Here is a 17299-nt window from a genome sequence, read left to right as displayed (position 1 = left end):
AAACAAACACCTGGAAAAACTCCCTCCATATAAGTGATTTAAATCACCTCTCTGGTGTGCTCCTCATTAGCGAGGATGCCTGCACTCTTCTCTGGGTGCATATTTTTGCTTTGCTCTAAATAAACTGGTTCTTTGTTCTCTTTGCACATACTGTGCTTCCAATAAATCTTGTGCCTGCTTTACAATGTCTTTTTGTGAATTTTTTCTCTCAAGAAGACAAGGACCAAGGTCCTCTCACCTGCCGACATCGTCTGGTGCCATGACTTGGATTGCTTCCAAGGTAACTTGCACGTCTTGCTCAACTATGGCTAGAGACCTCTGCTTGCACTATCTTCCTTAGCTTCTCTTTTGGCCTGCACCTTTCTTTCCTACTTTTCTTGCACATAAGGGTCTGTTTTTTACTACATATTTTCACACCCTCCTGGGAGAAGATCTTTTGCTTTTTATTTCTAAACTGCCAATGCTGTCTTTGTCAGGCTGAGTGCACAGGCTCCCTGAGGTCTTATCTTTGTTACAAAAAACACCAGGGCATGACTTTGGAAATAATTATGTTTCCCAACTCCAATTCTTCCAAGAGTTCCTCCTTTTACCTCTCGGACCCCCCAACCCCTCAAGCTTTGGCAGCCCTTACACTGCTATGGACAGCCTATTGGGCTGGCCAATTCCCAGCAGATAATGTCATAAATTTTACAAATGCTCAACCCCGAGGAGTACATCCCAGTAGGAAATCTTGTTATAGGACATAGGGGAGATCTGATGTCTATAAAGCTTAAGGGAAAACCGGCAACCACTCTGCACTGGTTCAAATGTCCACCCCAGGTAAGAAGGGAGGGCACCCTGTGCAAGAAACCAAAGCTGACCAGAGATGTCTGGTTAGAAATCAGTGGGGGAGTACAGGATGCTCCAAAGCCCATCAGCATTAAGATCGAAAGACATTCAGAGGACACTCTGAATCTCCTCCAGGTGCCTCCTAGTAATGTTTCCAGGATGCTGGACTTCATTTCTAGGAGCACTGTTCTCAGTTGCAGGTTATTCAACATGGGAGGATCTCCTTCTAAACCAAAAAAAAAAACACCCCTCAGAAACGCTCCCAGGGCACTAAGTTCTTTTTGTTCTTTCTGTCCACTTTTAGTCATAAACACCATGAAAGGTATCCCTGGGACAACAATGTATCAGCCAGTCTGCCTCTGTCATTAGGGCCAATTTGAGCACTCTTTGGTCTAAATTCTACCTATGAAACTATGAATACAGAAAAAGATGATTTTTTTTTGACACTGTGTGGCCACAATACTCTTTAGACCCCAGAAAAAACTGGTTAAGATAAAACCCTTTTGAAATTGCAAAACTGGTTCTTTCTGCATATGCAATTAGAGAAAGCTAGCTTGTTAAAATACTTTTTTTCAGAATTCTGATCCTGAGAGAACAAAAATACGCCTAGGAGAAAGCCTGAAGTTAACTCTTATCATGTCCTTGAGAGACAAACACAGCCCACTTTGCCTGAGACTTCAGCCTTGGGTTAATTAGTAGAACTTCAAGCCAAGGGAAAAAAAAAGCAAAGAGGCATTTTAAACCTCAAGCAGAAACTGTGAGATCTCTGTCTGTCTGGATTTATGTATATCTCAGTATATGTCTCTGTCTGTGGATAATATTGCCGAGGCTAATTCGTAAATGAACTCTATTTAATTGGCTGAAAGAAAAGTAAGTGCTTATAAATCAAACAATTCTATATATAAGAGAAACTAAGCTAAACAAATTTCAGGTTCACATGATCTGGGAAATATTCAGTATTGAATTGATATCTGACATGTCTTTAGAGTCATCAATATTAAGTATAATACCTTTGTTTTACCTAGGTTTACTGAAAGTCATTAAGTTCACACTGTATCTGTTACATTTGTCAACAAGAGAATTAACTTGGTATGGGATAAAAGCTTTTGAGTAAACAGTGTGGGAATAATTATGTTTTAGTTTTTCCAGATTTTTGGTACCTTGAAACTTTAGTTTTGCTAAATCAAGTCAAATGATAAAAAATCATTAAACGTCTAAATCATTTTTAAGATAAAATACTGAAATATTGATTGTTGAACAAATCTAAATTCACCTACTTTTGTCTTCTCGCAAGAGGGAAACTAAAGATGTTTGGGTTTATCAGACACATGCCTTGTACTACATTGAGAAAAGAAACTGTGCTTTGGGAAAATGCATGTTTTTAGAGGTTATGGAATATATTAAGTTTGCTAATCAGGAAATACCAATACGACAAACAGTTCACAATTGCTTTCTTCTTGGTTTTCACTAGAGGTTAAGGTTTTTAAGGGTTAACAAGTATAATACGTAATTAAAGCTACTAAAATGATAAGGGAAGCATTTCACTGTGTGAAGCAAGTAGAATATATGTTGTCGGTGATAGAAGATATGAAGACTGGAATTTAGTTTTCTCTCTGTTAAGAGAACAAAGTTTTCTTGGAATGCTACTTTTGATAAGAGACTGTGTTAATTTCTTTGTCTTTAGGTGATTTGTATTTGCTTTTGAAATCTTTTGTTACTTTGGTTGAGTAAATAAGTATTATTTCACAATGATCTATGATTCTATTTGACTGTTTTAAAACTTTTTGATATTTTTTTGATATTTTTTAACAAACTTCCCAAGTGTCAAATTCTAATTAAAGTTCTTCTGACCTCCAGCTAACTTCAAGGCACTTCACAGGGCCTCTGAGGCATCTCAGAAAAATATTACACTAACTGGGATTATTTGACAGATTAAATTACAGGAGGAACATTGTCAAATAAAAGGTAACAATGACAGAATCTGTAAAGATCATGACACATGTAGATAAAGTTCACTCTGCTTCTACAAAGATTAACCCCTGACTGTCAGACTCTGCCATCCTGATGTCCTTGTAACATGGCAATGGTCTACTCCTAAATCAGGGAACTTAAAATGGGTAAACAATAGCTGTAAATTAAACAGGGTTATGGGAAATCCAAGATGGCCACCTGGCTTTTCCCAGCTCCCTGGCAAACTCCATTTTTTACTTGATGGGTTAAAGCCTTCCCTGGCTACAGGGCTGATGCCCTCACAATGAAAAGGAAATGGTTAAAAAATGTGTTTTCCACTTGGGGTATACTTTCTTCAACCTCCAGTGATCGAGACACCCACTTCACTAGACAAATCATATAAGCCTTAACACAAACTTCTTGAAATTATCACTGTAACTATCATCCTCAATCATCAGGCAAGGTCAACAAAACTAATGGAAAAAGTGGACTCAAACAGAACAAAAATTAATTACATGGGATTAAAGGAACTGGTAAATATGATTAATTTTTATGACTCTGACATATTACCAACTTCTAATCTTTGTTTTTCAGATACAGAAAAGCCCTTCTCCTCAAGCTACTTATGGCTTACAACAATTTGGTAATTTACACCTGAGGATAAAATTAAAACATTTTTCTCTTTGCCTGGTCCCTCCAGAAATTGGAGATCCTTGGGTTATGAACAGCCTTATCAGGTAAATAAAAAAGACTGCCTCCTGACATGTAAAGGAATCTCAAAATACTTTAGGGACCTCTAGAAGACAGAAATCCACCTAAGCAAAATCTGATGGCAGGCCTTTGGCATGGCTTTCTTGGCCTTGAGAGGCCTTTTGGGAATTTAGTCTGAGACTCCTGAGGAGTTACACCAGAGTCAGTATGGAGGAGCCTATGCTGTCAATGGACCAAACTTATTTTGAAAACAAATTGATCTTGGCTGTGTTTGGTGGAAATGAGGGCATTTTAGAAAAAGGATTATGTTTCACTAAATATTAAATTCTAGTTTTATTAATTAAGGCCTGTGTCTACTAAGACTCACTTCCCAGATAGTTCCTTGCTGTTAACATTATATTGTTACAAAATTTAATTAAATTATTAAAGGGACATTCTAAGTTTCTTTCTGAAGCCTAACTTCATAATCAACCTTTGGATAAAGGTCACATACTCCATGATCTACAACCTGGAGATTAACACCAGGCTATGATCATTTAAGTTTAAAGGAACAATTAGACTATACTAAGGATAACCAGCCTAGTAACATTAGGAAATTAGGCTGAACGTCTTATGGACAATGCCAATGTACATAATTTCCCTTAAAGATACGAAGTGGTACAAAACAGACTAAGACAGACAACTTGGGGATGTACTAGGCTGCACCTAATGTAAGTTCTTGACTTAAACCCTTACTTCTGACCTTACTAATACTGCTAGCTATATTATTTTTTATTGCCTGTTTTACAAAATTGTTGTTTCTTACATTACCAAATGTATGACTGATCTCTGATAAAATGATGATATATATAGTCTCATACGAAATCAATGACTGTTAGTGTAACTCTAGATATGGGAGGAAGCAACAAAAGGGAATATTTTCCTGGATCATAAGAGACTAGTAAGACAGGTGGTCCAGAGACTTTTGGCTACTGATAACAAGGCCTCGTCCAGTAATAAATAGCACAGTGAGTGGCCTGTCAGCAAAATCTTCACCAGACCTGGGAATGAACATTCCTAGCACCATGGTACAAAATGGTCATAAAATGCCGCCCAAACCATGTTCAAATTTATGATTATAAAGGGCCCTGCCAACTGGAAACTGGCACTCGCCATCTACCTCTACAAGGATTAAATCATGAGCTGCTTCAGCTGCTGACCTTCAACATCCCATGAAAAGAGTTCGGAATGGAAATCAGAAATGAGGCACTCTGTGCTCTGGGAAAAAGTGACAGAACAGGCCTTCAGATAGTTAGATATTTTCAGGTAAGGATATTTTTGATCCCTAATTCTTGCCTCTTCTCATACCTAGAAAAACATTAAAATCATTAACGGTGACATCTGCTTTGGCTATTAAGGGAAAAATTACAATTAAAAGTCAAAAAGTCAGCCATCCAAGGTAATACTAGGTGACACTATGGGCGTGATTTCAGAAAAGACTTTGTATTGCTGAGAACTTAAGTTTTATGAGCTGTGTCAAACTTGACGCCACCGGCCGTTCTCAGGACAATACCAGCTGACAGCTGGTAGCTACAACCTTACGTTTTCAAGGTCTCCTTTTGTAACTACTACATTTTTAAATAATAAAATTGCTTTAAATCATACATTAACAGAAAGAAGGGACATGTGTAGTGACCAACAGCTCCTGTTATTTATGTTTTAATAACACATCAAAGGTTAAAACCTACTTAGATAAAACTAGACAACTGGCTACGTGGCTACAGGTCTCCCCAAAGCACCAGGTCCATATTGGGTCTCAGGTTTATTCTCCCGGAAAAAAAAATTAGATCTGTTTAGTCTATTAATGTTCAGGTTGTCAATCCTCCAACTCCTTCTAACTGGGACTGTAACACCTACAACAATCACACTGGGTTAACAGAAAAGGACGTCAAAAATATATGACCAGGCCAAATGGTTCCATTCTTTGGACAGGATAAGCCAAGTACTGACTCTATCTGGACCCGTACCAAAACTGTTACCAAATGTAACCTGGTTCTTACTCCTGCTTGGGCCTCTGGTTACAATAATTCTTTTACTGATCTTTGGCCCTTGCCTTCTTTTAATCTACTTCTTCAGTTTGTTCTCTGCAACAGTTTCCCAGACAAGATGATGGTGATCCAGAGATTCCAGCCATTCCTTGAAACAGATCTTGCCAGAATAATAACAGAAGTCACCCTGGGGCCCCTTAATGAAACCTGGTGAGGGCTCCATGACCCCAAGTAGGTAGGGTCTATGAGCCCCTTGCCAGCCTAAAGAATCTATAGAGGAAAGACTGTTGCTGTTCATCCTCCCAATAAAGATTTCTTGGGGTTCACATCTCTCAGGGGGATTTGAGGTAGAAGGTAGACAGGCCCCTGGGCTGAAGAGCTAGAGTTTGTCAGGCAGAGTAATTGGAGGTTTGTATGCCCTAGACACTTCAAGGACAAAGTTAATGGCAGGAGCTGAGCTCTGCTGAAGTAATTAGATAAGATGACTGCATCTATCACTCCTGAGGTCAAGGAAACCTCCCTGACTGCACATGTGCAGAAAGACTCCTTGGGGGTCAAAAAGGAAGGGGCGCTGCCCCATAAAAGGTGCTGTCAATCTTCCATAGGCCTCTGTGCTGGAATCCACCTTGGCAAAAAGGTGCACACGCATATCAGGAAGGGCCCTGGGTCTGGTCAGAGGTGGGAAACGAAGCAAGATGACTGGCCAGAGGAAAACAAAGGCTCGGAAAAACTGCCTCCATATAAGTGATTTAAATCACCTCTCTGGTGTGCTCCTCATCAGGGAGAACGTCCACACTCTTCTCTGGGTGTGTATTTCTGCTTTGCTCTAAATAAATTGCTTCTTTGTTCTCTTTGCACATACTGTGCTTCCGATAAACTCTGTGCCTGCTTTACAGTGGAATTCTCTCTCCAAAAAAGACAAGGACCAAGGTCCTCTAACCTAACGACATCAGTTCTGCTCATTTTTGGAAGGTAGGGAAACAAGGTGGTGGAGTTGAAGGACGTGAGCTCACCTCTTCTCAAGAAAACACCAAAATCACAACTAACTGCTGAACAACTATCAACAAAAAACACTGGAATCTATCAAAAAGGGTATTCCACATCCAAAGACAAAGAAGGAGCCAGAAGGAGATGCCAGGAGGGGCGCTTTCTCAATATAATCAAACCCCGTACCCGCCAGGTGAATAATCCACAAACTGGATCCTCTGTTAGAGTTTCTCCCACAGAAGTGAGAGTTCTGATCCCCACGTCAGGCTCCCCAGCCTAGGGGTCTGGCATCAGGAGGAAGAGCCCCCAGAGCATTTGGCTTTGAAGGCCAGTGGGCTTGAGTGCAGGAGCTCCACAGGACTAGGGGAAATAGAGACTCCACACTTGGAGGGCACACACAAGGTTTCATATTCACTGGGACCCAGAGCAAAGCAGTGACTCCACAGTAGCCTGGGCCAGACCTACCTTAGGGTCCTGGAGGGTCTCCTAGGAAGGTGGAGGTCTGCTGTGGCCCACTGTGGGGACAAGGACACTGGTGGCAGAGGCCCCAGGGAATACTCCTCAGCATGAGCTCTTTTGGAGGTCGCCATTTTGGCACCAAGATCTGGCCCCACCCAACAGCCTGCAGGCTCCAGTGTTGGGACACCTCAGGCCAAACAACCAACAGGGTGGGACCACGCCCCATTCATCAACAGAAAGGCTACCTAACGTCCTGAGCCCACAACCACCTCTAGACACACCCCTTGACATGGCCCTGTCCACCAGAAGGGCAGGACCCAGCTCCACCCACCAGGGGGCAGGCACCAGTCCCTCCCACCAGGAAGACTGCACAAGCCCCTGAACCAACCTCACCCACCAGGAGGCAAACACCAGAAGCAAGGAGAACTACAATCCTGAAGCCTGTGGAATGGAAACCTCAAACACAGAAAGTTAAATAAAATGACATGGTAGAGAAATATGTTCCAGATAAAGGAATAAGATGAAGCCCCAGAAGGACAACTAAGTGAAGTGGAAATGGGCAATCTGCCTGAAAAAGAATTCAGAATAATGATAGCAAAGATGATCCAAGATCTCGGAAAAAGAATGAAGGCACAGACTGGGAAGATACAAGAAATGTTAAACAAGAGCTAGAAGATTTAAAGAACAAACAGAGATGAACAATACAATAACTGTGATGAAAAATACACTAGAAGCAATCAACAGCAGAATAAATGAGGCAGAAGAACACATAAGTGAGCTGGAAGATAGATTGGTGGAAATCACTGCTGTGGAAAAGAATAAAGAAAAAAGAATGAAAAGAAATGAGGACAACCTAAGACACCTCTGGGACAACATTAAATGTGCCAACATTCACATTATAGGGGTCCCAGAAGGAGGAGAGAGAGAAAGGGCATGAGAAGATATTTGAAGCGGTAACAGCCGAAAACTCCCCTAACACGAGAAAGGAAACACTCACTCAAGACCAGGAAGCGCAGAGTCCCTTACAGGATAAACCCAAGGAGGAACAAGCCAAGACACATACTGATCAAACCGAAGAATAAAAACCGTATGATAATCTCAATAGATGCAGAAAAAGCTTTTGACAAAATTCAACACCCATCTATGATAAAAACTCGTCAGAAAGTTGGGCATAGAGGGAACACACCTCAACATAATAAAGGCCATATACAACAAACCTACAGCTAGCATCATACTCAATGGGGAAAAGCTGAAAGCATTTCCTCTGAGATCAGAAACAAGATAAGGATGTCCACTCTCGCCACTTTTATTCAACATCGTTTTGGAAGTCCTAGCCATGGCAATCAGAGAAAAAAGAGAAATAAAAGGAATCCAAATTGGAAAGGAAGTAAAACTGTCACTGTTTGCGGATGAAATGACACTATACACAGAAAATCCTAAAGATGCTACCAGATAAGTAAAGCTCATCAAGGAAATTGGTAAAGTCACAGGATACAAAATTAAAATACAGAAATCTCTTGCTTTTCTATACACTGACAACGAAAGATCAGAACGAGAAATTAAGGGTACAATCCCATTTACCATTGCATCAAAAAGAATAAAATACCTAGGAATAAACCTACCTAAGGAGGAAAAAGACCCGTACTCTGAAAACTGTAAGATACTGATGAAAGAAATCAAAGATGACACAAACAGATGGAAAGATATATCATGCTCTTGGATTGGAAGAATCAGTATCGTCAAAATGACTATACTACCCAAGGCAATCTACAAATTCAATGCAATTCCTATCAAATTACCAATGGCATTTTTCACAAAACTAGAACAAAAAGTTTTACAATTTGTATGGAAATACAAAAGACTCCAAATAGCCAAAGCAATCCAGAGAAAGAAAAAGAGAGCTGGAGGAATCAGGCTCCTTGACTTCAGACTATACTACAGGTTACAGTCATCAAAACAGTATGGCACTGGCGCAAAAAACAGAAATATAGATCAACAGAATAGTACAGAAAGCCCAGAAATAAACCCACACACTTATGGTCAATTCACCTATGACAAAGGAGGCAAGAATATACAATGGAGAAAAGACTATCTCTTCAGTAAGTGATGCTGGGAAAACTGGACAGCTACATGTAAAAGAATGAAATTAGAACACTCTCTAACATCATACACAAAAATAAACACAAAATGGATTAAAGACCTCAATGTAAGACTGGATACTATAAAACTCTTAGAGGAAAACATAGGCAGAACACTCTTTGACGTAAATCGCAGCAATATTTTCTTTTAACATCTTCATTGGAGTATAATTGCTTTACAATGTTGTGTTAGTTTCTGCTGTATAACAAAGTGAGTCAGCTATACATATACATATATCCCCTCCCTCTTGCGTCTCCCTCCCAGCAATATCTTTATGGATCTACCTCCTAGAGTAATGAAAATAAAAACAAAAATAGACATATGGCACCTAACTAAACTTAAAAGTTTTGCACAGCAAAGGAAACCATAAACAAAATGAAAAGGCAATCGACAGAATGGGAGAAAATATTTGCAAACGAAGTGGGTGACAAGGGATTAATCTCCAAAATATACAAACAGCTCATGTAACTCAATATCAAAAAAACAACCCAATCAAAAAATGGGCAGAAGATCTAAACAGACATTTCTCCATCAACATACAGGTGGCCAAAACAACATGAAAATATGCTCAACATCACTAATTATTAGAGAATGCAAATCAAAACTACAATCAGGTGTCACCTAATACTGGTCAGAATGGCCATCATCAAAAAGTCTACAAACAATATATGCTGGAGAGGCTATGGAGAAAAGGGAACCCTCCTACACTGTTGGTGGGAATGTATATTGGTACAACCACTATGCAGAACCGTACGGAGATTCCTTAAAAAACTAAAAATAGAATTGCCATATGATCCAGCAATCCCACTCCTAGGCATACATCCGGAGAATACTATACTTCAAAAAGATACATGCACGGCAATGTTCACTGCAGCACTATGTACAATAGGTAAATTGCTTCCAATTAGGTTGGAAACCACCTAAATGTCCATCAACAGAGGAATGGATAAAGATGTGCTACATATATACAATGGAATAGTACTCAGCCATAAAAAAGAATGAAATAATGCCATCTGCAGCAACATGGACAGACCTAGAGATTATCACATTAAGTGGAGTATGTCAGACAGAGAAAGTCAATTATCATATGATATCACTTATATGAGGAATCTAAAAAAAAATGATACAAATGAAGTTATTTACAAAACAGAAACAGACTCAGAGCCTTTGAAAACAAACTTATGGTTACCAAAGGGGAAAAGTCAGGAGGAGGAATAAATTAGGAGTTTGGGATTAACATATACACATTACTATACATAAAACAGATAATCAACAAGGATCTACTGTATAGCACAGGGAATGGTATTCAATATTCTGTAATAACCTATACAGGAAAATAATCTGAAAAAAAAACTATAAATCAACTATACTCCAGTATAAAATAAAAATTAAAAGATATACCATTTCACACAAAATTTGCCAGTTTCTTGTATATACTGTAGTGTACCTTACTGATGACATGTATACCTGTATTTTCTAAAAATATCTACATTTCTTTTACTTCCACATATTAAAAACAAACAAACAGGAAACCGGTAATTTTTCTCCCAAAATTACATAAATTCTGTAATTACATAAAATGACAACTATGAGTTTATTTCATAAAGAATAAAGAATAAGCAAGTCAACTGAGAAAGAAGAACTTATTAAACTGATTCAATATATGTCAGTGAGGGTTATGTAATTATTTCTTCACAAACACAAAACATGATACCAGTACCAAGGAATACTTAGGGCACTGAAAAAATTAATGTTGAGGAATCAAAGTAAAAACTATTATAAAGTTGAAATTTACCTGTTGCAGATCAACAATGTTTACTCGACCTTTAAAGAAAAGACATTCATTTATTTTACATTATGTGTTACGTACATACCAGCCAAAAACTGTAAATTCCAACAGATTTATGTTTTGCACCGTCAACGTCCTCCTTCTACAAAGGACACAGGGCTGCGATAATTAATGTCTTCAAAAGCAAACCATTAGCTGAATAAATTTTCATGACTTAAGGTACAGACAACAGTTTATTTTCAAAGTTCCATCTGTCAGGCCAATTAGAGAATCAGCTGATACACGGTTTAGCCAGATATACAGGGGTTATTTACCTCCCTTTGCAATTTTATCTACTGTGACCAAAGAGATACAACTAAATTCAGGTAAACTTTTTTCAATTATTTGAAACTGGTAGGTTACCACTTATTAGCTAAAGAGTATCTGTTAAGTATTCCAAATTATAGCTAATATTTTATTAGGACTATGCAGGAAGATAAAAAACAAACACCAAGGGTATATCTAACGACATCTAATGAGTTGTTTTCACAGATGCATCTAATCTAATCAACGTGTTCAAATTTGCTCAGTAATTTGTTCAAATTTCAAAAAGAAAAAGGAAACAAAAACTTTTTTGTATGCTTGTAATAGCATTTCCTACAAACAGATGTAGCACGCTATTACATTGATTCCTAATTTGCAAATACTTAAAGTTTAAAAAAGAGCATGGTAGTACAACCTTGATTTTCAACAATCTATACTTTAAAATCTCTATTTCCTCTTCATAATTATCACCTGGTAAGAGGCAGCTAAGTATCCACCCCTGAGTCACCCAATAAATTCATGAACTGTGAAAAGAAACAGCTGATTAATTCACATACAGAACACATAACTCAAAATAAAAAAAAATGCTTTTTTTTTTTTTTTTTTTGCGGTACGCGGGCCTCTCACTGTTGTGGCCTCTCCCATTGCGGAGCACAGGCTCCGGACGTGCAGGCTCAGCGGCCATGGCTCACGGGCCCAGCCGCTCCGCGGCATATGGGATCTTCCCGGACCGGGGCACAAACCCGTGTCCCCTGCATCGGCAGGCGGACTCTCAACCACTGCGCCACGAGGGAAGCCCAAAAATGCTATTTTTAAAGTGACAATATTTGACTTCATTTAAATTATACGATCAGGTTTACCTAAACCTATTAAAAATATTAAGGCTGATTACCATATTAACAATTGAAAGGGTGTCCTATAACCTCCAAATCACTTATGATGTATAGTTTTAAGGGTTTTCCCCCCCTTCCAAAGAACCAGAAGAAAAAAACTAAGGAATTACTTACCACCTCGAACATGTAACTCATCTCTCATTTCTTTACTAATTTGGGCTGGAGTAATATATTCCTTCCCATCAAGTGTGTGAACTACTTCTAGCTGTTTCTGAGCAATCAATTTATTCACGATCTCAATGCAATTCCGCTCTGACAACCTGAGGGAAACAAAAGTTAACTTTTAAAAATGCATTTGATACATTCAGTGCATAATATGATTAAGAAAACGTATGAAAATGGGCTTTTAAAAAGGTTTGGGTAGTCATTAGGTTCTATATTACAAAATCTGTATCTTTTATTAGTATAATACTAATTCAATAAATTAAAAAAGTTCTAGGGAGTAAACAGGTTTACACGAACTTAAATCATGTAGTTCATTGTTACAAATCTTTCTATTACAGATTTCAAGTTTGCTCTCTCTTCTAGGCCTGCTTCTAATCTTCAAATCTGAAAAATTAGGACATGTAATTTACATAAGGGAAAAAACTGCCCTACTTTTATTTCAATTTTCAATTTAGCTTCAGTTAAAAAAAAAACAAAATTTTCTTTTATTGAATGCATTATTGTCTCATTCATGCAACTCATCTGTAGGTAGGAGATAGGAAAACACGTTAAGTGTCCTAGTTTGCTCGCACTGATACAAAACACAGCATCAAGGGATTAAAGTCTTCAGCCCCAGAAGAAACAAGACAAGGAATAGTCAACGGATAAAAAAGGGTTCTACTAGCTTTTTACGTGCTCGGTAATGGTAAAAAGCAGAGTTAGGGTGCTTTTCAGGACACCCCCCCGCAAAGGTTAGTGGGTTTGTAGGAAATATCAGTGTCCGGAGTCCCTAAAAATGACAGATAAGACCCTGGTTCTGGCCTAGGACATCTGTTCTGGTGAATAAAAAGGCAAAATGTTTAAGGGGTCAACACAGTATTTGCAAAGTACTGTACTTTGGGGTTAGCCTCTCCTTTCAAGCTCTAAGTCAGGAAGTGTATAACAGGCAATGACTTGCTGACGGTTAAGTAAGGGTTAGAGAGACGTTCTTAAGACAGCTCCAAGTCACCAGCCCCAGCTGTCGTGGGGGGAGGCCGCGCCTGCACCTGGCTGGGACTTAAAGGGTGGGGGGATGTTCTCGGTCTCCCCGCGCCGGGTATTATACTGGCAGCCGCAATCTAGGCTTTGGGAGCGGGGGAGGGGGCGGGAACGCTGACAGCGGCTGGGAAGGTCCGGGGTCCAAGGCCTGGGGTTTGCGGCCTCAGATCTTGGCGTGGCCGCCCTGGGGCTATTTTGGACTCCACAAAGGAGAGGGAGAGTCAGGCACCTCTGCGTGGCCTCTGTGAACTGCGCCCGCTGGAAGTCTGCCGCCAACCGCCTAATCTCTTCCCAAGCGTCCGCCATCTCAGCCCTACTCGCCAAGCAGCCGGCCACCAGTAGACACGTCAGCCGAAAAGCCACGGGAGCCGGGGCGGAACGGGCCGCGCAGAGGGACAAGAGACTCCTCCCCGACGCAGCTACGAAACGCGTGCGGCCGGCGCAGGCATGGGCGGGGCCCGAAAGGCCTCAGCCCCGCCCACCCCGCGCGGGAGGTTTGTCCTCGGCTATGGAAGCCTGGCGGGGATTGCTGAGAGCTAGGCCGCGAGGTCTCTGCCCGGCCGTGGATGGGTTGCAGGAAAGCCAAGTTAATAAAGTGTTACTTTAGGTCTTTGTTTGCATTATCCCTAATGTTTTTGGCGCAGTGATAATCAAATTAACCACTCTTTTTTTTCTGCCTCCCCTTTGTTTTATTTTTGGGAGGGGGGGTGAGGAAGAGATGTGCCGGGGCCTGCAGTTAGCATCCCCTCTTCTCTAGCTATTAAGGAAGGGCAATCCCATTTGTATAGGGAATCATGCTTATTTATTTATTTTTTTTAATTTTTTTTTGGCGGTACGCGGGCCTCTCATTGTTGTGGTCTCTCCCGTTGCCGAGCACAGGCTCCGGACGCGCAAGCTCATTGGCCATGGCTCACCGGCCCAGCCGCTCCGCAGCATGTGGGATCTTCCCGGACCGGGGCACAAACCCTTGTCCCCCGCATCGGCAAGCGGACTCCCAACCACCGCGCCACCAGGGAAGCCCCATCATGCTTATTTTTACTTGGGCTCAAAGCTTTGAACCTGTTGGATAGTTACTTTTTTTTTTTTTTTTTGCACAAATATGAGTAATTTGGGTACCATAAATGTTGGGAACTGCTTTCATGTAGTCTAGAGCCTTTCCGATTTCTCTTACGCGGAGGATTAGCTCCATCAAATAATGAAGAAATATAAACATAAGGTAGTAAATGTATATGGCTATGGATGGAATGGAAGAAACAAGGAGCACGTTTGTTTTGCTTACCCCTACATTGAAATCGGTAAAAAGTAGTTACTCTGGAGTACCTTTGTTGATCCGTTTTACTTTTATACCTCACTCTTCATTTTTTAAAAAATGTATATACTATACATATATAATTCCTTTTAACTATATGCCCTATAGAGTTGATGGAGGGGAGTTATTTCAGTTACTTTCCCATCTCAGTATCTCATTCTGGGTCACTCAAAGCCAATGCCACAAATGTTCTTGTCTAGTAAAGTATCCAGCTTTATTTAAAATGCAGAAAACAGTAATAAAACCTGTCACTAAGTACTGCCACCAAACAGGCAAACTGTTGGGCAATGTGGTTGCAAACTGAGAGGTGGAACACCGGACATTAAAGCGGTAACTTGGAATAGAGTAGGTGATGTGGTCCCAAAGGGCATCAAGTTTCAGAACAAGCAGAAACATTCATTCATGTAACAAATACTTATTGATTACCAGATGCCATGGAGTACAGTGGTGGATAAGGCAGACGTGATCTTGCCATAAACAACTTGAAAATCTAAGGAAGCAGATTTTTAAAAAGGCATTTAATATAAAGTATGAAATTTATAACAATAGGGGAAGTATAATGAACTATGTGACTACTTGATATCCAGACTTCTTACTGATCATGTAAGACTCACGATCAGCATGGAGTCTACTTTCCAGCAGCATCCTCTGCGGCTGCATACCACATGTGGAGTAGCACACTGTGTCCTCCATACACCAAGCCTTTTCAGGACTTCATGTCTCTTCTGGAATGCCTGTCCTCTTCTTCACTCTCCTCTACCCACATTTATTTTTTAACTTATTCTTCCATGACGTCCCAGCTTAAATAAAACTCTTCAATGAAACTTTTTAAATTCCTGCAATTGTTTCATATGCTGTGTCCCCACAATTCTCTATTCAGATGTCTCTAGCAGCAAGTAAAATTATATTGTAATTTTTACTCACTACATCTCTCAGTAGTCTGAGCTCTTCAGTGAGCTCCTAGATGCTCTTTAGCATTTAGGATGACAACTGGTACATAGTGCCTGGTATATTCCATAAATATTAAATGAGTAAGTCAGTGTAAATGTTTTGGTGCAGCACTACATTTTGGTACAGTAGTAACATTTACATTTATTCCTAAAAAGGGAATAATTCCTAAAAAAGGAAGAATTCATGATTGTACTTTGTAGAGATGGCTTGTGCTGACTAAAAGGATAGCCACCAGACAGATGAAGCTATTTAAATTTAAGTTAATTAAAATTAAGATTATACCAGCAATGAACAAGTGGAACTTGAAATTGAAAACACAATATCATTTTCATTAGCAAGCCCCCAAATGAAATACTTAGGTATAAATCTAACAAAATATGTATAAGATCTACGTGAGGAAAACTACAAACTCTAATGAATGAAATCAAAGAAGAACTAAATAAAGGGAGAGATAGTCCATATTCGTGGATAGGAACACTCAGTATCATCAAGATGTCAATTCTTCCCAACTAGATCTGTAGATGCAATGCAATCCCAATTAAAATCCCAGCAAGTAACTTTGTGGGTATCAACAAGCTGTTTCTGAAGTTTATATGGAGAGTCAAAAGACCCAGAATAGTCAACATGGTATTGAAGGAGAAAAACAAATTTGAAGGACTGACACTACCTGAATTTAAGACTTATTACAAAGCTACAGTAATCAAGACAGTGTGGCATTGGTGAAAGAATAGACAAACAGATCAATGAAACAGAATAGAGATCCCAGAAATAAACCGACGTAAGTATAGTCAGCTAATCTTCCACAAAGGAACAAAATGTAATATGATGGAGCAAATACAGTCTTTTCAAAAAATAGTACTGGAACAACTAGACATTCACATGCAAAAAAAAATTAATCTAGACATAGACCTTACACTCTTCATAAAAATTAACTGAAAATGGATCACAGACCTAAATGTAGAATGCAACTATAAAACTCCTAGGAAATAACAGGAGAAAATTTAGATGACTTCTGGTATGTCAATAACTTTTTAGATACAACACCAAAGGCACAATGCATAAAAGAAATAATTGATAAGCTGGACTTCATTAAAATTTAAAACTGCTCTGCAAAAGTCCATATCAAGAGAACAGAAGGCAAGCCACAGGATGGGAGTAAATATTTACAAAAGACACATATGATAAAAGACTATTTTCCAAAAGATAGAAAGAGGTCTTAACATTCAACAATAAGAAAATAAACAACCAGGTGGAAAAATGGGCCAAAGGCTTTAACAGACACCTCACCAAAGTAGATATACAGATGACAAAGCAGCATATGAAAAGTTGCTTCATATCATATGTCATCAAAGAAATGTAAATTTAAACAGCAAGATACCACTACATACCTATCAGAATGGCCAAAATCTGGAACGCTGACAACACCAAATGCTGACTAGGATGTGGAGCAACAGGAATCCTCATTCGTTGATGGGAATGCAAATTGGTACAGCTGCCTTGGAGACAGTTTGGCACTTTCTTACAAAACTAAACATACTCTTAACATGATTTAGCAATCACACACCTTGGTATTTACCTAAAGAAGCTGAAAAATTATGTCCACATAAAACCTGCACACAGATGTTTATAGCATCTTTATTCATAATTGCCCAAACTTGGAAGCAACTAAGATTTCTTTCAAAGGGTGAATGGCTAAATGAACTGTGGTAAATCCAGACAATGGAATATTATTTAGCACCAAAATGAAATGAGTTATCAAGTCATGAAAAGA

General features: G+C 39.4%; 1 protein-coding gene across 2 annotated transcripts in view; it reads right to left on the bottom strand.

The window, feature by feature from the left end:
- Window positions 1-13609, bottom strand: part of UFL1 (UFM1 specific ligase 1) — a 51710-nt gene extending 38101 nt beyond the window's left edge. For both annotated transcript variants that reach the window (XR_014297639.1, XM_082669196.1), the window contains exons 1-3: window positions 13498-13609; window positions 12201-12346; window positions 10897-10925 (exon numbers count right to left, since the gene is read on the bottom strand). Coding sequence is in view for 1 of the 2 variants with exons in the window: in XM_082669196.1 (XP_082525322.1) it covers window positions 10897-10925; window positions 12201-12346; window positions 13498-13574 (252 nt within the window). In the remaining variant the exon portion in view is untranslated. The remainder of the gene's footprint in view (window positions 1-10896; window positions 10926-12200; window positions 12347-13497) is intronic.
- Between the last annotated feature and the right edge of the window lie 3690 nt (window positions 13610-17299).

Source organism: Grampus griseus (assembly GCF_964374135.1).
Source record: "Grampus griseus genome assembly, chromosome: 13".
In the NCBI taxonomy this organism is placed as follows: domain Eukaryota; kingdom Metazoa; phylum Chordata; class Mammalia; order Artiodactyla; family Delphinidae; genus Grampus; species Grampus griseus.
The sequence above is the reverse complement of the archived record's forward strand: the minus strand, read 5'-3'. Positions and strand labels throughout refer to the sequence as shown.